The sequence below is a fragment of the Arachis ipaensis genome, chromosome B3, assembly GCF_059453495.1.
Source record: "Arachis ipaensis isolate K30076 ecotype BB chromosome B3, ASM5945349v1, whole genome shotgun sequence".
Classification (NCBI taxonomy): Eukaryota; Viridiplantae; Streptophyta; class Magnoliopsida; order Fabales; family Fabaceae; genus Arachis; species Arachis ipaensis.
The window spans coordinates 139,727,158-139,754,042 of record NC_142438.1 but is presented as its reverse complement, the minus strand read 5'-3'; the positions used below and the strand labels follow the sequence as shown (position 1 = coordinate 139,754,042).

Genomic DNA, 26,885 nt, shown 5'->3' with positions numbered 1-26,885 from the left:
AATAATATTAATATAAAAAAAAAAAAGAGGAGGAAGAAGAAGAAAAAGGGGTCCCAGAAAGGGAAGTAAGAACCTGAGAAAGAATCAAAGAAACCGTAATAAGAATAAAAATGGAAACTTTCTGATAATGAAAAGCTCGGATCGTGATATTTGGCAACACACAACCCACTAACAACTCACATGAAGAAAAGCCACTAAATACACACACCAGCTTCTGTGCTCCGCTGATGCATCACGCACCATAGATCCTCATCCCTCTGCCTCCGTGCAATCCATTTCTGTTCCTCTGTTCGCTCACCCATTTGCTCAAAGGATCCGTTTTTGATGTTCATTCCACTGTTTGACTCTTGTTCCTTGCACAAAGATCTCACCTTGGGGAAGAAGAAGATTCGCCTTTTCCTGCATTGCTCTTTTGGTTAATCCCTGTGAGTTGTAGCATTCTCATCTTTTCATTTCTCGTTTTGGGTATGTTCTGGCTTTTCCAATTTCAATGGATAATCCAATTGGAAGCTATTTGTGGTGGGGCTTTCCTTGAATGTTTTCCCTTTCACGCCAGCTGCTTGTAGCTGTAGGAGCTAGAAGAATTGATTATCAAATTTGGGCTTGATATTTTGCATGTGCTTGTTTTAATATTGATTCACTTTGGTAATAAGGCTGTCAAATTTAGTGCATGCATCAACATCTAAGTTACTAAATATTAACTATTTCAAGGATTTAACTATGCATGAATTTGTGAGTTTGTTATGGATAGTTTATTGTTTGTAGAAACTTAAGAGGTGGAGACTTGTTTCCTATTTTCTTTAACAGATGAACCAGTCTATGTCTGAAACTTGGGAAGCGCTTTGGAATGGCTCTTTATAGAAACAATGGTGAGTTGCTCACCGAGAGAAGGGGCATCATTGATGCGGTTGTCAATTCTCTTGGTAAAAGTGACCATGGCTCACGAATCTTGCGTCGTGGTAGAAGGCTTGGTCGGATTACCAAACACAGACTTTCGCGTTGGCTTCTCCTTCTTACTGCACTCTTTTCAGTTTATTTCACAGTTTGTGGCCTGAAAATGTTTATTCACGGTGAGGCTTGAATATAGGCTTTTTTTCCAGCTTCATTTAAAGTTTATATGAATTTTGTAGCAAGATGTGTCAAAGAAAAACTTCAACTTTCTGAATTTTCACTTATATTTCCCTTAGATGGTTCTATTACAGCTAAAATGGAATCTAGGTTCCCAGCGACTCACAGGATACGGGAAGGGATCAACCTACACAGTAAACATGAAGAGCTTAACCTACACAGTATACACAAAGAGCTCAACCTTCAAGAAACTGTTTCATTATCTGAATTTGGAAAACCACCACCTAAAAGCAAGCGCAGGAAGCGTAAGATTTCTTGCCTTGAACTTCAGTTATTGTTACATTATGTTTAATGAAATAGAATAGGCACTTCATTTTCTTTTCTGTTATGCATTGCTTCCTCATACACTGATACACCCTCTTTATAATTGAAGATTTGTTGATTAACACCTTTTAGAAAAGCAATACTGGACTATATGAAGTTGCAGAAATATAGTGAGCAGCTACTTAGATTGTTGCTGGTGAAAGCGCTAGGACCTGGAGACATCTAAGGTGTCAGAAAGATAGTGGAGCATTTCTTAGATAATGGCAGATGTAGTTTTGTTAGAATGAATTTATGTGGTTGTTATGTCTTACAATCATATTTGATAAGCTACCAAACCCTATTATGCAAATGTAGTTCTTGTCATAGTAACATATGTTGATTACTTCCGAAGTTCAAAGCATATGAGATTTTTAACCTGGTTTTAATGTCACTTGATAGTGCTTGAGTTCTGTTGACTAAATCAGCAGTGTTTACTATCTATTAGCATAATTTTGTTGGACCTTCCTCAGTAAGCTAAGTCAGTGACTAAATTCAGTTTGCCCCAATAATTTCCTCGATATCTTTCTTTCAGATTTTCCTTGCGAAGTTGAATTTCTGAAGTCAGTAGATGGCCTTGCTGAACCCAAGAATTACATGAATTTCACTTGGTTTTCTCTAGATTATGTTAAACAAGAAGGAAAAACATCCGATAGTGGTTTGTTTGAACCTCGATTTGGAGGACATCAGACTCTTGAGGAGAGAGAAAAGTCATTTTATGCCAAAAACCAAATGGTTCATTGTGGTTTTGTCAAGGGATCACCAGGGTATTCAAGCACTGGATTTGATTTAGATGAAAAAGATAATGCATACATGTCAAAGTGTAAGATTGCAGTTTCTTCTTGCATTTTTGGAAGCTCCGATTTTCTTCGGAGGCCTACAAGTAGACTGGTAATTATGTTACCTGTTTTGAATATTTTGTTTGGTGTTTTGCAAATAATTCATTATGAAAACAGGCTTGCTGAAGATACCAAGTAATCATATGTCAGTTCAATAAATTGATAAAGATGTCATTCACCAGGGCGAGAAAAATATATGTACATAAAAGATATTAAGTCAGAGCATAAATGTCATATGTGTTCTTGTTTCATGTATAAACTCGGTAAAGCATTCACTTGTGTAAAGAATTAGAGTAATAAATATGGGAACATAAGAAAATAAAAAGAAACAGAAGGAAAAGGAACATAAAAAACTATTGCTTTTTTTGTTCTTGGCAATAATTGATGATTTTTTATTTTATTTATTTATTTCGTTTGGTCTAGCCACCTTAGCCTTTCCTGGGACTCATGTATCATTTGTTGTTTTTACACTTACTATGAAGTAATGTAACTTAAATATCAACCTTGATTAAGTCAATATTTTATTGATAGTGAAATGTATTGCATCTTAGCTTTATAAAGCACCTGTTTATCATACAGAAAACATTATATATGTCCATTGCTGCAGATTAGTCAATATTCAAAGAACAATGTTTGTTTTGTGATGTTCTTGGATGAACAAACACTATCCAAACTTTCATCAGAAGGGAACAGTCCCGATGAAAGAGGGCATATTGGCCTATGGAAAGTAGTAGTTGTGAAAAACTTGCCATATGAAGACATGCGGAGGACTGGCAAGGTGCCAAAATTTTTAGCACACCGCCTCTTCCCAAATTCTAGGTAGTTCTTGAAATATTTCCTGCAATCCCAGTTGCTTGACCTTCTATTCCTCATTGTAATGTTGGTTGAACTTTGTAAACGTTGTTTGATAGGTATTCAATTTGGCTTGACAGCAAGATGAGACTCAATGCTGATCCTATGTTGATCATTGAATATTTTTTGTGGCGAAGGAATGCTGAATTTGCCATTTCAAATCATTATGATCGCCACTGTGTCTGGGATGAGGTACTCCAAAACAAACGCTTAAACAAGTACAACCACACGGCAATTGACGAACAGTTTAACTTTTACCAATCTGATGGCCTAACCAAGTTTGATCCTTCAAACCCAAATAATCCTCTTCCAAGTTGTGCGTCATCTTCAAAACCTTGTTCATATGGAGTTTTTATATTCCCAATTGTGCATAATATAATTCCTACTGATGAGTCTTTCATTTTGCAGATGTTCCTGAGGGTTCCTTGATAATAAGGGCACATACACCAATGTCAAATTTATTTTCATGCCTTTGGTTCAATGAAGTTGATCGATTTACTTCTCGAGATCAACTAAGCTTTGCTTATACTTATTTGAAATTGAGGAGAATGAATCCAGAGAGACCATTTCAGTTGCATATGTTCAAGGTGAATTTTTACTCAAAATTCACAACATTTTTCATAGTATTTTTGGTGTTCAGTACTTACTTTTCATTGCATGTATTATGTGATCTTCATCGTACTGCTTATTAGTCAAGGGGGTCTTTCTTTTTATTTAGTTTGCACAGAAATATCAGTCTTGGTTGATATTACTTAATAAATTACCTTAGCTCTCAGTAAATACAAGTATTGTTCATTATGGTGAAACGTTTACTTCATTAATCTTTTTTATTCTATTATTTAAGCCTCTGCAGCTCTGCTAGTTGTCTATGTTTCTGAATCTGACATACCTACTATACCCACTATTCATGTTATTAGCCATTTTCATTTAGTTATGCTGACAGGCTCCATCCTCCTTCCCTCTTATATTAATTTGGCCAAAACTTTATCTTGGTCAATTATTATTTCTGACCCTTTTGATGATTGTCGCTTCAAAGAGATTAATGTATTCCGCATGCTGAAAAATGCACATTTACCATTAATCTATGCAGGATTGTGAGCGCAGAGCATTAGTTAAACTATTCCGGCATAGGACAATTCCTTCTCCACCATAGACTGCTTGATCAGTTCCGGCCAGCTTTTTAAGGTGCCTTTTGATATCACTTCATTTAATACTGCTAGATTTTGTTTTCTTCTGCTTTTTCATTTTTTCAGTGCCAACTTAAGAATATGATTCAACTTTTCTTTATGTGGTAAGACTAGCTGTCCATTGTTTTGACTTGAGAAACTATCTCCATGAATTTGGTAAATGAGAATATGAGATAATTAGGTGCTATATGAAGTTGTATTTGTTGCTTGAATTTCAAATACTTTTTTCATCAACCGTAGAATGTTTAGTATAGCTGCAACTGGGAAAATGGAACTTGAAATAGTTGAACACTACTATCTGACACCCGGCTCGGTGCAACAAAATTGAGAAAATGGGTTTACCTTCCAAATTCCGTTCTCTCTACTTTCCACCTTCTCCCTAACCACACTCTTGCTCTTCATTCTTATCCAAGCATCTAACTAGAATATCTTATATGTGAAGGGATGCACACTGGAAATGAAGTTTATCATAGACTAGTCTCGAACTTGATGTTTATTTTGAGCCGGATTAACGAGAGGCAAAGTCAGTTGCTTCTGGCGGAGCAAATAGTTATTCGCCATGTAGCTGTACCAAAAGGTGAATTATTGTGGGCAAGCTTTTCACTTAAGGATGGGGTTCAACCGTTCAAGTGGATGTTGTTGATGAGGGAAGGCAAGTTGATCAAGGTTTTAGTTTGTTCAGCTTCCCTTTTTGTTTTTTAATTTAATGTGAGGGAAAAGGTGATTTTGGCATTTTTCTAACATGTAATTTTAATCTTTCTTTTTTGTGTAACTAACAAGTAACAAGTAGCAGTTCTTCCATCCTCTCCCACACAAAAGTAGAGGATTATGGTTGAACGGCGAAACGAGAAAACTGTAAATGTCTCTTCATTTGTTTGGTGAAATAGGATACATTTTTTACTCTTATTTGTAAATGTCCCTTTTTAGTTGCAGTGATGTCTGTAAATTAATTTTTTCTTACTCTTTTTTGGAAAATACTTAATTAACAAACTTATACTCTTCACAGGTGTGTTATTTCCTTAATTTGTTATGGATCATCACAAAATATGATCATATTATAGACATAAATATTTGAACATACATCAGGACAGGGATAAGTATACACAGTACATGAAAGGAATATAGGTATCAGACATGGTTCTTGATGGAGGAGCTATAGCCACTCTGAACATCATAGTACCTGGACCACAGCATAACGCCACCATATTTAGCAGAACCCTTGATTGCTGGAAGCACACTGGAAGTAAGGGTAGTTGCAGGGATGAAGCCACTGCCTGCAGCTGTTGGGGCAGCCGGTAGGCCGAGGAATATCTTGTTGGCAGGGATGCTTGATGTCCACTGCTTCCATGCAGCTACAAGATTCCCAATTCCCCCAGCAGTGTATTGGCATGGAGGGTTGTTGTAGAATTGGACCCAAACATAGTCGAAGAGTCCCGATTTGAGGGCGTTTCCTATCCAAGCATCAGGAAATGGGCATTGAGGCGCGGCAGTTATCAACACCTTGTCGTACCCTTTAAGAAACCGGGCAAGGTCGTCCCAGTGCTGGTTTGATCCTCCTTCGATGTCAAAGTCAATGCCATCGAGCACTGCAGGACCGAGAGGGCGAGACGATGAAGTTCCCCCCAAAAAATTGTTCCAAAGGTATGTGGCCACGTTATGCGCGTCCTGGACAGACGCAATTGAGTAGCTTCCGGCGCCACCTCCCAAAGACAACAAGACTTTGATGCCTTTGGCCTGGCATGATTTGATATCAGAGCTTAAGCCGGTGCAACCATTGCTGTAAGGATCACAATGACCAGCCAGGTTTATCATGGGGGTCTGGCCATTGCCGAAGGTTGGCAAGAAGGCTATGATGACGAATTCGTAGTTCCCTGCGGCACAAGCCTCGGCCAACGTGCCCTCGTTAGCGTTCTGGCCCCAATAGACTGAAATCCTACCTGCATTAGAACCATTTGCAAGTGCTAAGAGCAATAAAGAGAAGAATGTGAGTGAGATTGGCAAGTTCAATGCCATTGTCAAGAAGGCTATGTTTATTGAACTCTTCAAGTGTTAACCAATCTATGCTTTTGATGTATGCCACACAGTGCTGGTGAGAGTGCCTTTTATAACGCTAAGATAACTAAACTACACACAATTTTTAACTTTGCCTCAAAAGTGCGTGGCTTGGCAGCTACTTTGTCTCGCGCTTCATGCTTAGAAAGCAGTCACTGATGTTGATCTCATTCATTTAAGTCGTGTACAATACAGCACACTAATAAGCTACGGCAACGGTCAATTTATAATTTTCAACTTATAATTATTATGTCATGATAGTATCTTCACATGGAAAAGGTTCCTCTCCAATTATTTTAACAATTGATAGAATACAGTGTGATCTATCACCTTTGATTTTATGAGTGGGACAGAAATAATAAGAGAGAGAGAGAGTAATAAATGGTTAAATTGAACACTGGATACCATCCAGTTTTATTCTCATTGGAGAGGAACCACTCCCATAGCATCTTCTGATAACAGAAATGAATGATTTTAATATGTATTTTACACTAATAAATAATTTTGATAGTTGAATTAAATGTACAGCTAACAAACTCTTGTACTCTTAAACTATTGCAAAAGTTTTCGATTACGGTATTACCATTGAAAACAAAATAATAAAGAAGGAGGGTAATTTTAAAAGGAATTATACAGAAAAGTAATATCGCACTCCAAAAATGAATTGGTCGCAAATCGACAAATTATGATGGCAGGACAAAATGTGAGCCGTGCTTTTTTTTTTTTCCAATGTTAGACCGGAATCTGATATTTCTAGATGAAATTGGGAGAATGTTATACTATTTGATCCATACCATTTGAATCATTCATATTATTCTATTCTATTTATTTATAACAAATGCTAGAAAATGATTAGAATTTATTATTTTTAACCATCAATCAGCTATCGATATTTTAAAGTATACGATAAATTATATTATTGGACTAAACTAAAAGAATTAGATTAAAAGAATTGAGTTGATGGCTAAATAATAGCCAAAAACAATAAATTTTAATAACTTCCTAATATTTATCTTTAATAAAGGTTGATGATTTGTTACCTGCTGTGAGAGATGGTGTGTGAGGAAAGAAATTCACTGGAAGCAAATGTCTCGATCTCAGCAAGCAATGGAAATGAACAGAAACACAAGGTACTTCCACAATATAACGTCGGCAAGAAGGAGGAATAATCGGATTGATGCTTTGGTAGTCAATGGCAGACTGGTAAGGAACCAAACTAAAATAAAAGTAGCTATTAGACAGTTTATAAAGATCTGTATCATCAGGAGAGTTCGCCTTTGCTGGGGTTCAAAGATGGTTTGGTGGAAAAGATAGATGAGGAAGAGTCGGTGTCCCTGGAGGCAATGCCATCAGCTAAGGAAATTAGGCAGGCAGTGTGGGATTGTGAGTCTTCGAAGGCGCCAAGGAGTAATGGGTTCAACATGAATTTCATTAAGCGGTGCTGGGAGGAGATTGGGGCGGAATTTACGGGAGTTGTTATGGGGTTCTTTCAGACATCTAGGCTACCCGTGGATTCCAATATTACGTGGGTGGCGCTGGCCCCTAAGTTCACGGATGCGAAGGGGATCAAAGACCTCAGACCTATCAGTATGGTTGGGTGTGTGTATAAGGTCATTTCGAAAGTGCTTGTTAGGAGGATGAGAGTAGTGATGCCTGGGCTAGTTGGGGAGACTCAGAGTGCTTTTGTGCAGGGTAGAAAAATTCATGATGAGGCTCTCATAGCGTGTGAAACAGTGCACTGGCTTAAAAGGAGAAAAGAGGAGGCAGCCATAATCAAGTTAGACTTCTAAAAGGCATATGATAGAGTCAAGTGGAGCTTTGTGGATATTGTGCTGGAGAAGATGGGGTTTGGACGCAGGTGGAGGGCGTGGGTTATGGAGTGTGTGACCACAGCTTTGATGTCGGTTTTGATTAATGGATCACCATCTAAACCATTTAAAATGGAAAGGGGCTTGAGACAAGGTGACCCGCTTTCTCCTTTCTTGTTTGTGCTGGTTGTGGATGTACTGCATAGAATGTTTGGTGAGGCGGTCAGGAATGGGCGTATTTCGCCTTTGGTGGTTGGTCGAGACAGTGTGGAGCATTCACACATTCAGTTTGCTGACGACACTATTCTGTTTTGCCCACCAGATGATGAGACTATGCAGAATTACAAGCGGCTGCTGCGATGGTTTGAGTTGATGTCAGGTCTCAGTATCAACTTCGATAAGTCCAGTTTGATTCCAATCAATTGTGAAGAGTGGTGGGTACATCGTATGTGTAGTTTGTGGGGTTGCAAGGAAGGTACCCTCCCTATTAAATACCTCGGAGCCCCCTTAGGAGCTAATCCGAGGTTGGTTAAGACTTGGAACTCTATAATCGATAAGGTGGAAGAGAAACTAAGCCTTTAGAAAGCTAAGGTGTTAAATAAAGCGGGAAAGCTGGTGCTTATAAAATCAGTCTTGAATAGTCTGTCAGTGTATTATCTGGCTTATACAAGATGCCGAAGGCAGTCGCTGAGAAGCTAATTTCCTTACAGAGAAGATTTCTGTGGAGTAAGGAGGATGGGAGATAGGGCATGGCGTTGGTGAAATGGGAGTTGGTGCAGGCCCCTAAGAAATTCAGTGGGCTGGGAGTAGGAGATGCTATGATTCGAATCACCGCACTGTTGTTTAAGTGGTGGTGGCGTTTTTGCTAAGGAAGAGTGCCCATTGTAGAAGAAGGTGGTCTGTTCCTGTAATAATTTGAGGTTGGATGAGTTACTGTCCTCTCAAGTGCTGTCTATTAGAGGAGGCCCATGGAAGGATATTTGCCATATAGAATTTAAGGAGCAATATTTGAGGGATAAGATGGTTACAGGTCTGGCAATGGAGGTTGGAGACGGACGAAGGACCCGGTTTTGGGAGGATGTTTGGTTGCAGTGTGGTTCCTTGAAAGATCGATTCCCTAGGCTCTTCTCTGTTTCAAACCAATGTGGTTCGGTTATTGGGGATTGTGGGTTTTGGGATGGGTTAGAGTGAGTTTGGAACTTCCAATGGAGGCGTGAGCTCTTTCGGTGGGAGTTAGACCTTCTGAGTCAGCTACATGAGGCTTTGAGACCTGTGAGGCTAGCGAATAATAGGGAGGATAGAGTTGTGTGGAAATATGATAGACTTCGTATTTTTTCAACTAACTCTTTTGTGCAAGTGCTACAAGAAGGAATGCTATCAGAGGATGTAACTAGTTACAGCTTCACAAAGACCATCTGGAAAGGTTTGGTTCCACCAAGGGTGGAGCTGTTTGCTTGGTTTGTCCTGGTAGGCAGGGTGAATTCCAAAGAATGGCTAAGTCGGCTCGAAATTATTAGCCAGGATGACAAGAGCTGTATTTTATGTAATAAGGATGTTGAGCAGGTCCATCACTTGTTTCTTGGCTGTGATTTTGCTAGGCATGTGTGGAGTGCATGGATATCTATGTTTGGACGGCTCTGGCTTTCCCGGAATTGGTAAAGGACCATTTCCTGAGTTGGACAGATGAGCCGCGAAGAAAAGAAGATCAAAAGCAGCGTTTGAGGTGTTTCTGTGCGATCATTTGATACATTTGGATGGAGCAAAATAGGAGGATATTTCAGAACCAAATGAAAGGCGTAGAAGAGATCATCACAATGACCATCCTTAGCTGCAACGAGTGGAAAGGTGCGCATCTCTAGGGTTGTTGATGGTTATGCCAGAGATGACGTGGGGATTTCGTTTCTTTGATCTAGGAATTTGTTGGGGTTGCCTGTCTGTTTGTTTTGTTTGATACTGTTTGTTCCACTCTAGGGTGTTGAACTCTTTTACCTTAAAAAAAATTATCTTTATTTGTTAGATTTTTAGTTAACATCTATTTTTAAGATAAAAAGATAAATGTTACGATTATCAATTAAATTTTTTATAAAAATATAAAAAATTTTAATTTTTAATATATTTATTAAAACAATTCTTAATTTAACCTCTTTAAATCTTTATCATTATCATGACTTGTGTCAAGCAACAAAGTTTCTTCATGAACGAGGAAAATCCATTAAACTAAATTCAACAATTGCGGGTAGCTAAAGCAAGGAGGAATTTTAGTTGCTTGTTAAACCTCATTATGTTACAGCTAAGCAGAAATCTGAATCTCAATTGCTTGCTAACTATGTTTAGTGAGTCATGGAATATATTCATTGTTAGAGGCAGAACATGTTTTAGCCTTTACATGTCCTACGGAAATTATTTCGTTTGCTTAGTGTTACATAGCAATCGATCCTCTCAAATTTTTTTTAATTATTTGATAAGGTGTGATCTCTCATCTTATATTTTTGAAGTAAAACAAAAAAATATGTAAAAAAAGATATTTAACAAAAAATTATACTTTATCAAATAATTAAAAAAAATTGAAAAGATTCAATTCCATACTTCATGTCATTAGCTACTTAATCATGCCGGCTACTCTTTGTGCATTTATTAATTAGACATCACAAATATAGATTCAAATTCAATTATCAGTAATCTAGTTATAAATTGTCACGTATACGAGTTTTATCTTTGCTAGTTTACTACTTAAGAGGTTATACATTGATCGAACGATGAAATTGATACGAACCAAAGTATGAGCATTTTTCTTGTAGTTTTTTAACGTAATAAATATATGAAAAACTTATATTACATATATACTAGTGCATTATTTAGTAGTAAAGTGTTTATTAATTCACTCTTTTATTTGTTGTATATAAAATCAATAAAAAAATTAGTTGAAATGACAAGTGATCTATAACTTAATTGAAAGGTGTTGGATTTAAGTATTGAAAGTAACAAAAAAATATATATAATAACAAATATTTAAAAATAAAAATTAGACACCAATCCTTCCTACATTCTTATTATATATACAAAATATAAGTATAGATATATTTTTTGAGTGTTGAATATAAGTGTCTTAAAAATACTATTTAAAGATACTTAACAAAGAAATTATTAAAAATACTTTCTTTTTATTTTTTACTTTCTTAATTATTTCTCTTAAAACAGTGTTTAATAAAATTTATATTTTTTAATACAAATTCCCATTTGTAAACCAAGTAAAATTCTCTTGCACAATTACTAGCAATATTTTTAGGAACTAAAAATGAGAATTGCTTAGAATGTAATGCTGCCAAGTGCCAAGTGCCTATGTAATAAATTGAATCACTAGTAGTATTAGCGTATTAACTATTAAGTATTAACACACACAACACAGCGCAAGAATAATATAAGTGTAACGCGAAACTCCCAGAAGAAACGTTTCGTTTCGTTTAGGTCGTTTCGCCATTATAAACCACAATTTTGAGAAACAACAGCACCCAAGCCCAAGGGTCCCATCATCAGCATCATCATCATCTTCTTCATCCCGACACACACCCGAAAAAAAAAAGTCCAATCATTCAAAGTTTCCAAAATCAATTTATTATTAAATCCTGCCCAATGATTCATCAACGTCCATAAATTTCTCTTTAAAGAGAGACAGAGAAAAAGAATTCAATTTTTCTTTTTGACCCGATTTCTTTGCATGCTCATTTCTGGTGCAACCTCATCGATCTCGGGGTTTGAGTAAATCTGAAGAGGGAAGGGTTTTGGGTCGCAGGAAAGGTTCGATTTTTGGGGGGGAAGTGGGAGAAGATGAGTAACCAGAGGAAGAGAAATTTTCAGATAGAAGCTTTCAAGCATAGGGTTGTCATAGATCCGAAATATGCCGACAAGACATGGAAGATTCTCGAACATGCTATTCATGAGATTTACAATCACAACGCCAGTGGTCTCAGCTTTGAAGAGCTTTACAGGTTTTCTCCCCAATTTCTTCCCTTTCCCCTTAAAATAATTTTGGTTTCTTTTTTTATTATTATGTATGCCTTAAATGATTGATGCGTATTATGTAGATAAGGTACTGAGTTCCTCTTGATGATTATATGATTCTAGTTATTATTATTATGTATAAAAGAAAAAAACAAAACTAGAGGAGATTGGGGATTAGGGATGTTGCTCATAGAGGTGTTGTTCATGTTTAGATTAAGGTATTGTCTATTGCCTGTTCACATACTCAGCATTAGGAATGTTTATCAAACGATGATTTACCTTAGAAATAAATTCATTGTTTTTTGTTCTATTTATGCATGTAGTGCTATGATATGCTCTCAAACATTTAGTTGTTGAGGGTGAGCTACATAGATGTTGATATATGTTGTTATTACAATTCACTAATCATGACTTTGGCTGTGCCCTTTTGTCAGTACCTGTAGTTAGACTCGTTGTCTTTGCCCTTTCTTATTTTCTTTTTTTGTAGTTTTGATAGCTCATCAAATGGTAGTTTTGAAAATCCAAGTGATGTCACATGGTGATTAAGCATGGATTCTGTATTGCCTAAGTAGTAACTCTCTTGGGCGTAGTGAAGTGTACAGCATGTTTGTGTATGACAAATATGGGTTGGATTTTTTATCATGTATTGTGGAGGGACTAAAAATATGTTTATATCTTTTTGGTTTTCATAAGGAAAATCGATAGTGCTTTTAATATCACCCTTCTATTTGTGTGTGGATTTAGAAATGCATACAATATGGTGCTTCACAAATTCGGTGAGAAGCTGTATTCAGGACTGGTTGCTACTATGACTGGACATCTAAAAGAAATAGCCAAATCTGTTGAAGCTGCTCAAGGAGGTTCCTTTCTGGAAGAACTGAACAGAAAATGGAATGATCATAATAAGGCATTGCAAATGATTAGAGACATACTTATGTACATGGACAGGACTTATATACCAAGCACCCAGAAGACCCCTGTTCATGAACTCGGCTTGAACCTTTGGAGAGAAATCGTTATTTATTCCAATCAGATCAGGAATCGGTTACTGAACACACTTCTGGAATTAGTACATAGTGAACGTACTGGGGATGTTATTGATAGAGGGATAATGAGAAATATAACAAAGATGCTTGTAGATTTGGGTCCTTCTGTTTATGTGCATGAATTTGAACTGCATTTTCTTCATGTTTCAGCTGAGTTCTACCGGGTAGAATCCCAGAAATTCATTGAGTGTTGCGATTGTGGTGATTATTTGAAGAAAGCCGAGAGGCGTCTGAACGAAGAAATTGATAGAGTGAGCCATTACTTGGATCCCAGGACTGAAAAGAAGATCACTAATGTGGTGGAGAAGGAGATGATTGAAAATCACATGCTTAGATTAATCCATATGGAGAATTCTGGATTGGTACACATGTTTTCTGATGATAAATATGATGATTTGGGTAGAATGTATAATTTGTTCCGTCGTGTTCCCGATGGTCTCTCAAAAATTCGAGAAGTCATGACTGAACACATCAAAGAAACCGGCAAGCAGCTTGTTAATGATCCTGAAAGGTTGAAGGATCCTGTAGAATTCGTGCAGAGGCTCTTAGATGAGAAGGACAAATATGACAAGATTATCAACTTTGCATTTAACAATGACAAATCTTTCCAGAATGCTTTGAATTCCTCCTTTGAATATTTCATTAACTTGAACCCTCGATCTCCAGAGTTTATTTCGCTGTTTGTTGATGATAAACTTCGTAAAGGTCTGAAAGGGGTTAGTGAGGATGATGTAGAGGTTACCCTTGACAAGGTGATGATGCTATTCCGTTACTTGCAAGAAAAGGATGTTTTTGAGAAGTATTACAAACAGCATCTGGCAAAGCGACTTCTGTCAGGAAAAACTGTTTCGGATGATGCAGAGAGAAGTCTCATAGTTAAGCTCAAGACGGAATGTGGTTACCAGTTTACATCCAAATTAGAGGGCATGTTTACAGACATGAAAACCTCCCAGGACACTATGCAGGGCTTCTATGCCAGCCACCCCGAACTTGTTGATGGTCCTACACTTACTGTACAGGTCCTGACAACTGGGTCGTGGCCAACTCAGTCCAGTGTTACATGCAACCTGCCAGCCGAAATGTCTGCCCTTTGTGAGAAGTTTCGATCATATTACCTCGGAACCCACACCGGCCGGAGATTGTCCTGGCAAACTAATATGGGCACTGCAGACTTAAAAGCAACCTTTGGGAAAGGTCAGAAGCACGAGCTAAACGTATCCACTTACCAAATGTGTGTTCTTATGCTTTTTAATAATGCGGACAGACTTAGCTACAAGGAGATTGAGCAAGCGACTGAGATTCCTGCTTCAGATCTTAAGAGATGCCTGCAATCATTGGCTTTAGTTAAAGGAAGAAATGTCCTTAGGAAAGAGCCTATGAGTAAAGATGTTGGGGAGGATGATGCATTCTTTGTTAATGACAAGTTCAGTAGCAAACTATACAAGGTGAAAATAGGAACTGTAGTTGCACAAAAGGAATCGGAGCCCGAGAAACAGGAAACTCGACAGAGAGTGGAGGAGGACCGGAAGCCCCAGATCGAAGCAGCCATAGTGAGGATCATGAAATCTAGGAAGCAACTTGATCATAATAACCTTATAGCCGAGGTCACAAAGCAGTTGCAATCCCGATTTCTTGCGAACCCAACCGAGGTAAAGAAACGGATAGAGTCCCTGATTGAACGGGACTTTTTGGAGAGGGATGAAAATGACAGAAAACTGTATCGGTATCTTGCCTAGAATTGGTGAACTCTTTTGTTTTAGTTTGAGTTACAGTGACCCAGATGTTGTATCTTTAAAAACTAGGTGAGAAACTTGCCCTTTAATAGCTCCATTGATTTTCAATGTATATTGATTTGTTTTTCCCCCTCCAGGTGCTGTTTCTTCATTGTTATCTGCATCACAATTCGGACAAATGTCGTTGGGTGTGAGGAAGTTCTAACATGTTTTTCGGATTAAGTTTTTACTTCTTGTTACTGATAGCATCCAATGAAAGTGGGGAACCATGCCCTATTATAACTAAAATTTTGGATCCAAGTCCAATTTATGTGCTTTAATTTTGTTATATTATCAAAGAATTTGACTTAAATGGCCATCATTCAAATTTGATACCTAAAGCCTTCAATCAGATGGTTTGGTTGTCTGACAATGTTGCAGATGCTGCTCAACAAGATATAGGTCCTGTTTGTCAAGGGAGCCGATTCATGATGTTCTCTTCTTAGTTAGATTCAAGTATTATGAAAGATAATGACTTCTTTGTGCATGGATCACAGTTTTGTTTGTCTGTCGGTCATTATTTGTGTGAAGTGGCACGCTGCTTAGTTCTTAGCCTAAGAATCTTAGGCATCTTGTTATATTATTCTCTTTGCTTTGCTGTTGCTCTTCTATTTTAATTCGAGTTAATAGTCAAAATGGTCTCTAAAAGATACCTCGATCTCTATTTTCGTCCCTGAAAGATAAAATTAATCAAATTCGTCTCCAAAAGATAACCAACTTGATCGCGTTAGTCCTTCCGTCATCTCCTGTGCTGAGGTGGCTAACGCTCGCTGACATGGCCTGTTAACTGCCAGCATGGCACTCGCTTAGTGTACCCTCTTGTTACTGATAAGATAAGTTTATTATATCAATTCAAATCAGTCCCTAAGTCCATGGACCTTAATCCCAAATTCAATCATTGGTTGCCTTGGTACTCTCGTCCCTCTTCCTCAAGATTTTGAGTTTTTGTACAGATTTGGCTCAAATCTAGAATCTATAGATGATGGTGAATATGAATTTGTGGAATTTATATGTGAAAATATGGTGTCACTAGGCGCTTCTAACTTGCAAAGTATTGTTGGAGATAGCAACATACTTCCTTTCTATCTTGAACAGGTAGTTAGTTATTAGTTATAAAATATTGAATTAGATGTTCAGTTGGTTTCTCTTTGACAAATTTGTCATATATTCTTGTTTTTAATCTTAACATCATTCATACATCTGTTTGACTTTAGTTCTTGTGAAACTTGACTGAAAGGATAATTGCATCTTAACAGAATATCCTGGCTTTTTAATACATTTACAAAATTTCATATAATCTTAAGTTGAAAGTGCTTTGAGGTCCAGAGCATAGTTTGGGAGATCTAGTGTGTTTATTTACTCTTGCAATGTTATATGCAGGGGATTGCCAATACCATCGGATGTTTGCAAAGGGAAGGTTGTTTGCTTCGAGGAGAGCATAATCTTCTAGGTGAAGCTTTTCTTGTGATGGCTTCTGTTGCTGGGTAATGATCGGATATAACAGATAATTCTGTCAATATTCCTTTCATTTTGGTGTAAAGTCAGTCAAGATATCAATTAACCTTTTCTTGTTATTCCTTAATTGCACAGGATTCAACAGCAGCAAGAAGTTTTAGCATGGTTATTGGAACCTTTGAGCCAAGAGTGGACACATTCGGAATGGCAGGATAAGTATTTATCTGAACCATATGGCCTGGTTTACTTGTTCTCAGAAGCACAAGTTATGTGGTCAAGTTTTCACAGTGTGACATTCTTTGATAAGGCACTTAACAGGAGTGGAATCAAGAAAGCTAATTGGAATCCTGAAAACAGCTCAACACCGGATTCAACTCCTATAAATCCAATACTTATTAAGTACTTTGTATTAAGCGGTTCATGTTCTTATTTCCCAGCTACTTCGCACTATACACTCTCTTTGGTCTCCATCTGTACGTCAAACTTTACCTGGAGAGATCCAAGCTGCAATGATCATGAGTGACGTTGAAAGGTTCACTACTCTTGGAGAAGGGAACCCCAAGGTTCCAAAGGGTTCATTGGCTAATGTTGACAAGAGTAAGGAAGGATATGCTGAACCTAATGAATCAGATATATGAAATTGGCTAAAAGGAATCAGAGACAGCGGGTAAGCACACATACATATTTACAAGAAAGGAAAAAAACATTTCTTTTCATTAAAATTCATAATTTATGAGGAAAGACTTGAATTGTATTCCCCCTTCATGTGTTGTTCTTGCAATAAGTGTCTAAAAAGACCAAAAGATAAAAATTTCCTGGTGAATAGAAGAAAGTTCTATATCTGAGAGACTATGACGTCTTTCTTTTGAGGAAGTTTTTGAATTGCTTCAATGGTTGAATTTGGCATTAGGGTTCATAGATTTAGGGAGTGATTTGAATTGATCTAATAAACTTATCTTATCACCAAGAGGGTACAGTTAGCGAGTGTCACGCTGGCAGTTAACAGGCCATGTCAGTGAGCATTGGCCACCTTAGCACAGAAGATAACGGAAGGACTAACGCGATCAGGTTGATTATGTTTTGGTGACGAATTTGATTAATTTTATCTTTTGGGAACGAGAATGGAGATCGAGATATTTTTTAAGGACAATTTTGACTATTAATTCTTTTTAATTCTTTGGTAGAGAGAGAAATTCTTAATTATTCCATGGTATTAAAATGTGTCTTTTTTTCTGGCTTGTGAGGTATAAAATGTGTCTATCATGGGTAGTCGGGTAAAGATAATATTCTCAATATGTTTTTTTTTTTTTCTTTTGTGTGAATAATATTCTCTATTTTTTTTTTTTTGGTAAAATATTCTCAATATTACTAGCATGGTAGCACCCTTTTTGTGTTTTTTTTTTTTTGGTTTACAAGGGGGCTTAGAGCCCAAAAAAACAAAAACTAAAACTTTAAATTGGAGACTATACGGGGTAATAAAACCCCTCTACTATACGATAGCACCCTTTTTGTATTGAATCTTGAATGGTTGTTGATTTTGTTATATAGATCATTGAATTATTGGATACCAGTTACAAGAAATCTGGGCCTTACGTTCTACTGTAGCCCACTAATTGAATTGAGTCAGTTGCCTCTCAACAAATTTTTATTGTGGGCCAAAATACTAACAAGATATCGTCAAACAGAAAAGTATGTGTTGTCGTCGGCTAATGTAAACTAATTTGAACAAACATAGGTCCAGAAGTGTATGTATTGAATTTGGTTGCTGTTTCGTCCTGGCACTGGGGTGGCCGAGCTTTAGCGACTCCGAGCAGGCGCCTGTCGGAGAGGAAGAGCTATACGTCGGCCTGGATCGAACACCGCGGTGGGAATACCTGCAAAAGATACTCCGACGTTCAAGTTAGTGATGATCTTTAGTGAATTAGTTAAGTAAAGAATAGAAGGCTGAGAATGGAACCTGAACCTTAGCCGAGGATATTAGCTCGGCTTTATAGGAGTTGTTTTATCCGTTTTATTGGGGATAAGTCCTAGTTTGTAGGTTGGTCATAATATTCTGTTTTGGTGATTATGTTTGCTGAGCACGTTTCTTATTTTCAACTAGGTGAGGCCGTTCCTGTCTGCTTTCGTGCCGAGCTTATCGGGCGGCTGGCGTGAGGCCGATATTATCTGCTCACGTGCCGAACTTTTCGGGCGGCCGAGGATAAGGGTGACGTATCATAGCCCCCCAAGCTTGCCTTGGTTTGGACAGGACTAAGGCGAGCTTTCGAACCAGGAATACCGCAATCCTCGGTCGCTGAGTTTGTTACTGTATGTACTCCTTGCAGCCCCCAAGCTCGGCTTGGTTCTGTGCAGAATTCAAAACGTTTTGGGTGGCTTCGTTCTGCGCGCCATTATGACATGATTGATGTGAAACTATCCCCTTTTTTTAGGCACCCATATCCATTGGATTTTGTAGTGGGTTTAATGCTTCTCTTTTTTAACAATATGGATTAAATGCTGTGGTATTGTAACCGTTTGTGTTTTAGGGGAGTTATCTGTAGTTTCATTTCTCCTTTCCTTCATACTGCTCTGTTTCAAAAAAAAAGTTTGTGTCTTCTTCCTGAATGAGAATGAGTAAGAAAGGTCAGTGTTAACTCCTCTTCTATTTTTCCTTTTTGCTTTTCTGTCTTTCTGTTTTGTTCTTCGTGATGGAGAACTGTAATGTGGGTGACCTATATGGTTGGGTGGATGTTAGGGTGAAAGAGTATGTCTCCCAGTTTGATGATGAGGAATCCGTGAGGTTGTTGGGTTCGAATTTCTGGATCAGGGAGGGTAGTAATGTTAGGATAGAGTTATTACCTTGTGATAGAGGTGACCGAGTGTGCAACCGACTGGACGATTGGTCTTTCTTTTTCATGTATAGTTGTCTGTTTACTGAGTTGGGTGTGAGACTTCCCTTTACCGAATTCGAGTGTGGAGTGTTGTATTGGTTAAATTATGCCCCAACCCAGCTTCACCCTAACTCCTGGGGTTTTGTCTGAGCATTCAAAATTTTGATGGAACTGTTGGAGCGTCCGCCTTCTTTGAGGCTGTTTTTCTCTTTATTTCAAGCAAAAGGGGTGAATAGGGGCTTGTGGGTAAACCTTAGTAGCTATCCCCGTCGTGCTGTTTTTGGTCTATATAAGTCTTCGTTTAAGGACTTTAAATCCATGTTTGTAAGGGTTAGGAGTGTACCCGAGGATTTTCCGTTTTATTTGAACGAGCATTTAGTTGAGAGATTTCCTTTATTTTGGTGTGCCGAGCCGTATCAAGCATTGGATGTAGATGATAGGCTTCCTGACGATGATATCGTGATGGATTTTTTGTTTAAGCCCTTGGGTCCGAAAGGTTTGTTGTCAGTTGCCGAGATGTTGAAATGGGATACTGATAGGCAGGCTGTATATGATCACATAGATAATTTGTTTTACTATGTTTGTTTCCCATTTCTGTTTTGATCTATCATTCCTGATTTGGTTATTTGTGATTTGTAGCCGAGAAAGCTCCTGCCATCACCACTATAGGTTTGAATTCTTTCTTCAATCAACGCAAGAAAGGTGAGAAAGAGGTTTCATCTAATGTTGGGAAAGGTCCTGCTGCTTTGGTTCAATATGGCCCTGGGCAGAAGCATAAGAGGAAGAGAGGGCAAGGTCAAGGTAGCTTTGTCGAGGTCTTAGAAGGTAAGGGGGAGTCGTCTATGATTCTGCAGATGGTTGAGTCTGCATATGAATCACAGAAAAGGCTCCATAGGTATGATGAGAACGAGCATGCTAGAGGAGAAAAGGCTCCATGGGTATGATTCTCGTGTAGAGGAGTTGTCTGGTATCATCCAGGAGAAAGACAACAAGATTGCCGAGCTCTCTTCTTCTGTGAAAAAGAAAGAGATGGAATTGGCTGATGAGAGGAAGCTGCACAAGACATCGTTTGAAAGGTTGAAGGTTATGGGGTCCGAGAATGATCAACTTTCTGCTCGGATCAAAGAATTGGAAGCTGGGATCTATGAGGCTTTTGCTCAAGGTTTTGATTACGCTGTTTCTCAGGTCAAGGTGTTATTCCCGGAAGCTGATCCTTCGAGGCTTGACGTCATGAAGGTGGTCGTAAATGGTCAGCTAGTGGTGATAAGGCAAATTAGGCCTTTAGTTTATGCTTCTGTTTTGTAAGCTTTGTATATGGTACTTTTGTTTTTTTTTTTGTTAGACTTGACTTGTTTGGTAATTCCGAGTGTTATTTTCGGTTGTGATCTTTTGATTTCCGAGTATATAGCTTGGTTTTTATGATGACTGATTAGCCTTTTATAAGATATGATATTTTGGCAAAGTTATACTCATAGTAATATGTTATGTTGCGATAGCGATTACGTGTATGTATTGAAGATGGCTGTCTGTTGCCATTTTTTAGATGATTAGACTATCAATAACGAGAGCGGTAGCTCTGATATAGGAGGTACGGCGGAGTGAGCCCTTAGGCTTCGTTTAGACAATTTGATTTTGTTGTTTGTTTGTATTTCTCCGAGTAATATGCTCGGCATGCGTATTTTGGTTTCCGAGTATGAAGCTCGGATTTTTTTGAATGTTTATTGAGTGAAATATATGCTAACTGCCAAAATAAAATATGTTTTGCTTGCAATGTAAATTACATTGGTATGATGATTTGTGGCGTCTGACCTCGTTAAAATCCTCTCCGAGTAAAACCCATGTGTTTTGGGAAAAAACCTTCAAAGGGGAAAAAGAGTACCATCATTCGCGTATTTACAGCATGTGTCATGATTGGTATTCCCTTAGTGAGGAGACATTCCATGTTCCTGGAAGTTGATCTCCTTTAAGGGTTTCTAGCTTGTAAGCCCTTTTTCCGAGATTCTGGAGAACTCGGAAAGGTCCTTTCCAATTTGCTGCTAATTTGCCATGTGTTGGAGGTTTCCGAGCTTCTTCTATTCGTCTGAGTACGAGGTCTCCTTTATTGAAGGACTTATGAACTACCCTTTTGTTGTGTCTTCGCTCTATGAACTACTTCCTGGCTCGTTGCTTTATGGCTGAGATGTCTCTTTCTTCTTCCACAAGATCAAGCTCGGCTGCTCGAGCTTGCAAGTTGTTCGATTGATTATAAAGTTCGGCCCTTAACGTTGGGACGCTGACCTCTACTGGGATTAGTGCTTGTGTACCATATACCAACTTGAAAGGAGTTTCTCCTGTAGCAGATTGAATGGTGGTATTGTAGCTCCATAGGATTTCTGGAATGAGGTCGGCCCACTCTCCTTTAGCCTCGCCGAGCTTTTTCTTTAATCCCTGCAAGATAATTCTGTTAGCTGATTCAACTTGCCCGTTGGTTTGCGGGTGCTCGACTGAGCTGAAATGATGTTTAATGTTAAAATTTGTTAGAAAGGCAGCGAGTTTATGGTCTGTAAATTGTCTCCCGTTATCCGAGATTATCTCTCTTGGGATACCGTATCTACATATAATGTTTTTCCATAAGAAAGATCGCACTTTTTCTGCCGTTATATGTGCTAGTGGTTGTGCTTCTATCCACTTAGAGAAATAGTATATTGATACTAAAAGGAACTTTACCTGGCCTGGCGCTTTCGGAAAAGGTCCGAGGATATCCAATCCCCACCTATCGAAAGGCCAGCTTACCTCTATGGTGTGGAGCTCCTCGGCCGGGGTCTCTGAGAGGGTGGCGTGCTTTTGACAATTATCACATGCCTTGACTTTCGTAATACAGTCTCTTTTTATCGTCAGCCAATAGTATCCTGTTCGCAATATCTTTGCAGCCAATGCTCGGCCGCCGATGTGGTTTTCACAAACCCCTTCGTGTGTTTCTGCCATAACATCTTCGGCTTCCTCATAGCTGATGCATTTGAGGAGTGGTTGGGAGTGTCCTCGCCTGTACAGGGTATTTTCGAGTACTGTATAGAAACTTGCTTTCCTTCGGAAGAGCGGCAAGTTCGGCTCCTCGTTTGGCACGGCACCTGTGTTGATGTAATTGAGAAAAGGTGTTCTCCAATCTGGTACCTGCATGATGCTTAAGATTGTGTCCTGCTCAAATCTCGGCTTGTTGAGTGTTAGTTGGGACAGGGCCGGTGTGTTTTCCGCCTGCCTTGTTGTGGCTAACTTGGATAACACATCGGCTCTGGTGTTTTATTCTCGGTTTACATGAATAATATCAAATTACTGAACTTTGAGATGAGATCCTTTGTTATGAGCCAATATTTCTCTAACAAAGGATCTTTTACCTGGTACTCGCCCTTGATTTGATGTACTACAAGTGATGAGTCGCAGTAGACTATTATCTAAGGTATCCTAAGTTGCTGGGCGAGCTTCAATCCTGCTAGCAAAGCTTCATATTCCGCTTGGTTGTTACTTGCATTGAAGCGGAATAGTAGTGATTGTTCGGCTATCACTTTCTCTCCCTCTTTTAGCAGTACCCCAGCTCTGCTTCCTTCTCTGTTTGATGCTCCATCCACGTGTATACTCCAATTGGTTGCTGTATGTTGTGTCTCATTAGTCATTTCTGACACGAAGTCGGCAAGTACTTGTGATTTCAGAGTCTTTCTCGACTCGTACTAAATGTCGAACTCGGATAGTTCAATTGACTACTTTATTAGTCGTCCGGCGAGCTCGGGTCTGGTTAATATCTGCCTTAATGGTTGGTCTGTTCGTACTATGATTGTATGACTTTGAAAGTAATGTCGCAGCCTTCTTGCTGTGGTGACTAGTGCCAGCGCTAGCTGCTCTATCTTCGGATATCTTGTTTCTGTTGGTTGCAGTACCTTACTAATGAAGTATACTGGGTTTTGCTTTTTTCCTGTTTTGATCACTAGGACCGAGCTTATAGCATTGTTAGATACTGATAAATACAAATACAACGGCTTACCTGCCTCTGGTCTTTGGAGTACTGGAGGTGATGTTAAGAGCTGTTTGAGTTCTATAAAGGAGTTTTCACATTCCTCCGTCCATGAAAATTTCTTGCCCTTAGAGAATGTCTGGAAGAAATGGTAAGATCGGTTTGCCACTGCGGGTAGGAAACGTGATAGGGCGGCTATTCTCCCTGCAAATTGTTGGACTTCTTTTACTGTCTTTGGGCTTGTCATGGTCAGCACTGCATTGTATTTCTCTGGGTTGGCTTCTATACCTCGTGAGGTTAATATGAAGCCAAGAAATTTCACTCCTTGGACTCCAAAAGCACATTTGTCCGGGTTGAGTCTCATGTCATATGCTCGGAGTTGATTGAAAACTTCTACCAAGTCATCACAATGTGACCCTTGCACATGCGTTTTTGCTACCATGTCATCCAGATAGACTTCCATATTCCGACCTTGTAACAAAAGTTTCCATGCTCTGTTATAAAAGTTGTTTTGCTTTGGTCTTCTGGGTGCATCAAAATCTGAGTTTTTCCTTACCATTACCACGTTTGATAGCCATGTGGTGAAGCAGATTTCTCTGATGAAACTTGCATTGAGGAGCTTCTTGGTCTCTTCAAGTGCTGCTTGTTTTTTCTCTTCTCCGAGATTTCTTTTCTTCTGTGCCACTGGTCGGACTGTTTTGTCGATTGCTAATTTGTGGCAGATGACTTCTGGGCTTATTCCCGGCATGTCGTCTGGTGTCCATGCGAATAGGTCGGCGTTCTGGCGCAGTATGTGTATGAGTCTTGCTCGTTCTTTTCCTTCTAGTGCTTCTCCGATGTATGTGTATTTCTTTTCATCTGCTGTTAATGTTAATTAGTGAAGGTTGTCCATTGGCTGAGGTCTTTCGCTGAGGTCTTCTCTCGGGTCGAGATCAGCTAACATTGTGGCTTCGGTCGAGTTATGTATGGCTTGGACTTGGGGCCGAGCTATCTCCCTCGTATGGGCTTGCTTTAGACATGCATTATAGCACTGCCGAGCTTCTTGGTGATCAGCGTATACTGTAGCTATCTTGTTTTTCTGCACTGGAAACTTGACACACAGGTGTAATGTGGATACTACCGCTTTGAATATATTCAAGGCGGGTCTCCCAATTATGATATTATAAGGGCTATAGCAGTCTACTATTAGGTACTGAATATCAATGGACTTCGAGATAGGGATCTCTCCCATTGTGGTCCTCAGCCATATATGTCCCATGATGGGGACCCTTTCTCCGGAGAACCCAATTAGCTCTACCGAGGAAGGCTGTATTAGTTTTTCTGATAATTTCATCTTTTTAAAGGTAGAATAAAACAAAACATCAGCACTACTACCTGGGTCCAGTAGTGTTTTTCTTACCAACAGCTCTCCAACCTGTATGGAGATTACTACTGGGTCATCGAGGTTAGGGCTTGCCGATCTGAAGTCTGAATGATTGAAGGATATCGTGACATCTGGGTCTTCCTTCTTCTTTGGCTGCAGTGTTCCTTTGATTGCCAGCATCGCCCTATAGCTTCGTTTTCTGGCCGAGCTTGTTTCACCTCCGCCTGCGTATCCTCCTGATATGTGGCTGATGATGCCACTTGGTGGATCAGGAGTTGTTTGTTCTTTTTTTTCTGTCACTGCTTATTTGTACTCGTTCCTGTCCGAGTTTGTCCCTCTGGCTTTCCGGCCTTCGACATATTTGTCTAAGAGCCCTTGGCGTGCCAGTCTTTCGAGCAGGTCTTTTGCAACGATGCAGTCGTCCGTAGTATGGCCGAACTTCTGGTGGAAGGCGCAATGCTTGCTTCTGTCTACGAACCTTTGGTCTTGGTAGTTCCCTGCTCGAGCTGGCGGCTTCACAATTTTGGCATTCAGAATTTCTTTGATGATGTTTTCTCTCTTGGTATTGAATCTGGTATATGTGTTGTATTTTGGTGTAAGCTTGAAGGGCCTCTTTGTATCCTTGTTGCCTGGTGATCTGAAAGCCTTTTTCTCATCCCTCCGCTGAGGTTGTCTATCCGGCTTTTGGGCCTCATGGAGTTCTTCAATCTCCATTTGACCTGCAGCCCTTTCTCGGAACTCCTCTAGTGTTTTTGGTTTTGTTATCGCAATGGTTTCCCGGAATTTGCCTGGTCGGAGGCCGGCCTTGAGGGCATGCAGGTGGACCGCCGGATCCAAGTCTTGGATCTCCATAGTAGCCTCGGAAAACCTGGTCATGTAGTTCTTTAAACTCTCGTGTTGGCCTTGCTTGATTGTGCCTAGGTAGTCTGATCCATGGACATAAATTCTCGATGCAGCGAAATAGTCAATAAAGGATCTCGCCAGTTCCTCAAAGGAGGAAGTTGAACCTGCAGACAGTTTAGAAAACCACAGTAATGCAGCACCATCAAGATAAGTAGGAAAAGCCCGGCAAAGCACGGGCTCATTGTTAGCGCCGTTAAAAAACATCATGGATTGAAACTTTTTGACATGAGCTCAGGGGTCACCGAACCCCTTGTATAGTTCCAGCGCTGTAGGTAATACAAAGTTTTTCGGCATCTGGAACTTAGTCATCTCGTCAGAAAAGGGGTTCTCAAGGGTGAGTTTTTCCTTTGGTGGAGTGATGTTCAGGGGATCCGCATTGCCCTGCGCCGAGTTTTTAGAGCTTTCTCCTTCGTGCTTTCCATTGTTCTGTGCGGACAGTTCAGCTATCTTCCGCACCTCTGCCTGGAGTTCGGCGATCTGAGCTAGGAGCTCTGCTTGTGTGGGTTGGGGGTTCCCATTGTCAGCCATGTCCGAGGATAGGAAATCCTGCAAAATAAGGTAAGATACTAAATAAAATGAATGGTGAGGTCAGGTATATTCCGGCCCCACGGTGGGCGCCAAGTGTTTAGTCCTGGCACTGGGGTGGCCGAGCTTTAGCGACTCCGAGCAGGCGGCTGTCGGAGAGGAAGAGCTATACGTCGGCCTGGATCGAACACCACGGCGGGAATACCTGCAAAAGATACTCCGACGCTCAAGTTAGTAATGATCTTTAGTGAATTAGATAAGTAAAGAATAGAAGACTGAGAATGGAACCTGAACCTTAGCCGAGGATATTAGCTCGGCTTTATAGGAGTTGTTTTATCCGTTTTACTGGGGATAAGTCCTAGTTTGTAGGTTGGTCATGATATTCTGTTTTGGTGATTAAGTTTGTTGAGCACGTTTCTTATTTTCAACTGGGTGAGGTCGTTCATGTCTGTTTTCGTGCCGAGCTTATCGAGCGGCTAGCGTGAGGCCGATCTTATCTGCTCACGTGCCGAGCTTTTCGGGCGACCAAGGATAAGGATGACGTATCAGTTGCAATTCTAAGAGTTGAGTTTAAGCAAAAGTTCGGGTACAAGAATGAAATATGGTATTATATGTACTTAGATACCTATATAGGGATTAAAGGGCATGCCACTATGCCCTGCATGCTTTTTGATGATTTATAATAATCTGTAGTGTTGTGATATTGAACTTATAATTGTTTGTACTTGTAATTTTCATTAATGAAATTCGATTTTTTGTCCCAAGAAAAACGTTGAGGAAACCAACAAAACATTTCAACCAGGA

The 26,885-nt window shown here is 39.3% G+C and overlaps 4 protein-coding genes and 1 pseudogene across 6 annotated transcripts; 3 read left to right on the top strand and 2 right to left on the bottom strand.

Moving 5' to 3' along the window:
• Nucleotides 1-2: 2 nt before the first annotated feature.
• LOC107631879 (putative hexosyltransferase MUCI70) lies at nt 3-5,266 on the top strand. 2 transcript variants are annotated; one of them, XM_088506565.1, is made up of 9 exons: nt 3-425; nt 808-1,070; nt 1,188-1,373; nt 1,964-2,319; nt 2,875-3,086; nt 3,179-3,435; nt 3,528-3,706; nt 4,210-4,304; nt 4,749-5,266. In XM_088506565.1, exons 2-8 carry the CDS (start codon nt 848-850, stop codon nt 4,270-4,272), a joined length of 1,476 nt encoding a protein of 491 aa, XP_088362691.1. In that variant the 5' UTR covers nt 3-425; nt 808-847; the 3' UTR covers nt 4,273-4,304; nt 4,749-5,266. The 2 variants fall into 2 exon arrangements, with proteins under 2 accessions (XP_088362691.1, XP_088362692.1); XM_088506566.1 differs by having other exon boundaries at nt 45-425; nt 1,203-1,373.
• Nucleotides 5,267-5,343: 77 nt separating this feature from the next.
• Nucleotides 5,344-6,437, bottom strand: LOC148572612 (acidic endochitinase-like). The gene has a single exon (XM_088506567.1). It carries the CDS (start codon nt 6,317-6,319, stop codon nt 5,435-5,437), a length of 885 nt encoding a protein of 294 aa, XP_088362693.1. The 5' UTR covers nt 6,320-6,437; the 3' UTR covers nt 5,344-5,434.
• A 5,160-nt stretch (nt 6,438-11,597) lies between these two features.
• On the top strand, nt 11,598-15,232 carry LOC107631881 (cullin-3A). 2 transcript variants are annotated; one of them, XR_001618636.3, is made up of 3 exons: nt 11,616-12,152; nt 12,910-15,013; nt 15,082-15,232. XR_001618636.3 is itself a non-coding variant. In XM_016335460.3 (2 exons), exons 1-2 carry the CDS (start codon nt 11,992-11,994, stop codon nt 14,945-14,947), a joined length of 2,199 nt encoding a protein of 732 aa, XP_016190946.1. In that variant the 5' UTR covers nt 11,598-11,991; the 3' UTR covers nt 14,948-15,232. The 2 variants fall into 2 exon arrangements, 1 of the variants encoding a protein (XP_016190946.1); XM_016335460.3 differs by having other exon boundaries at nt 11,598-12,152; nt 12,910-15,232.
• Nucleotides 15,233-15,336: 104 nt separating this feature from the next.
• Nucleotides 15,337-17,097, top strand: LOC148572611 (uncharacterized). Its single transcript, XM_088507650.1, has 4 exons — nt 15,337-15,390; nt 15,845-16,078; nt 16,364-16,467; nt 16,574-17,097. The coding sequence occupies exons 1-4, from the start codon at nt 15,337-15,339 to the stop codon at nt 16,959-16,961; spliced, it is 780 nt and encodes a 259-aa protein (XP_088363776.1). The 3' UTR covers nt 16,962-17,097.
• A 7,067-nt stretch (nt 17,098-24,164) lies between these two features.
• Nucleotides 24,165-25,763, bottom strand: LOC148572610 (uncharacterized; annotated as a pseudogene).
• Between the last annotated feature and the right edge of the window lie 1,122 nt (nt 25,764-26,885).

Excerpts from the sequence above, each read along its gene's own strand:
- LOC107631881 (XM_016335460.3), top strand. The coding sequence starts at position 11,992 with ATGAGTAACCAGAGGAAGAGAAATTTTCAGATAGAAGCTTTCAAGCAT. Across the intron at positions 12,153-12,909 it reads AGCTTTGAAGAGCTTTACAG|AAATGCATACAATATGGTGC; the intron begins GTTTTCTCCCCA and ends GTGTGGATTTAG.
- LOC107631879 (XM_088506565.1), top strand. The coding sequence starts at position 848 with ATGGCTCTTTATAGAAACAATGGTGAGTTGCTCACCGAGAGAAGGGGC. Across the intron at positions 3,087-3,178 it reads CGCCTCTTCCCAAATTCTAG|GTATTCAATTTGGCTTGACA; the intron begins GTAGTTCTTGAA and ends GTTGTTTGATAG. Across the intron at positions 3,436-3,527 it reads AAATAATCCTCTTCCAAGTT|ATGTTCCTGAGGGTTCCTTG; the intron begins GTGCGTCATCTT and ends TTCATTTTGCAG.
- LOC148572612 (XM_088506567.1), bottom strand. The coding sequence starts at position 6,319 with ATGGCATTGAACTTGCCAATCTCACTCACATTCTTCTCTTTATTGCTC.
- LOC148572611 (XM_088507650.1), top strand. The coding sequence starts at position 15,337 with ATGGTTTGGTTGTCTGACAATGTTGCAGATGCTGCTCAACAAGATATA. Across the intron at positions 15,391-15,844 it reads CTCAACAAGATATAGGTCCT|TCCCTAAGTCCATGGACCTT; the intron begins GTTTGTCAAGGG and ends AATTCAAATCAG. Across the intron at positions 16,079-16,363 it reads TTCCTTTCTATCTTGAACAG|GGGATTGCCAATACCATCGG; the intron begins GTAGTTAGTTAT and ends TGTTATATGCAG.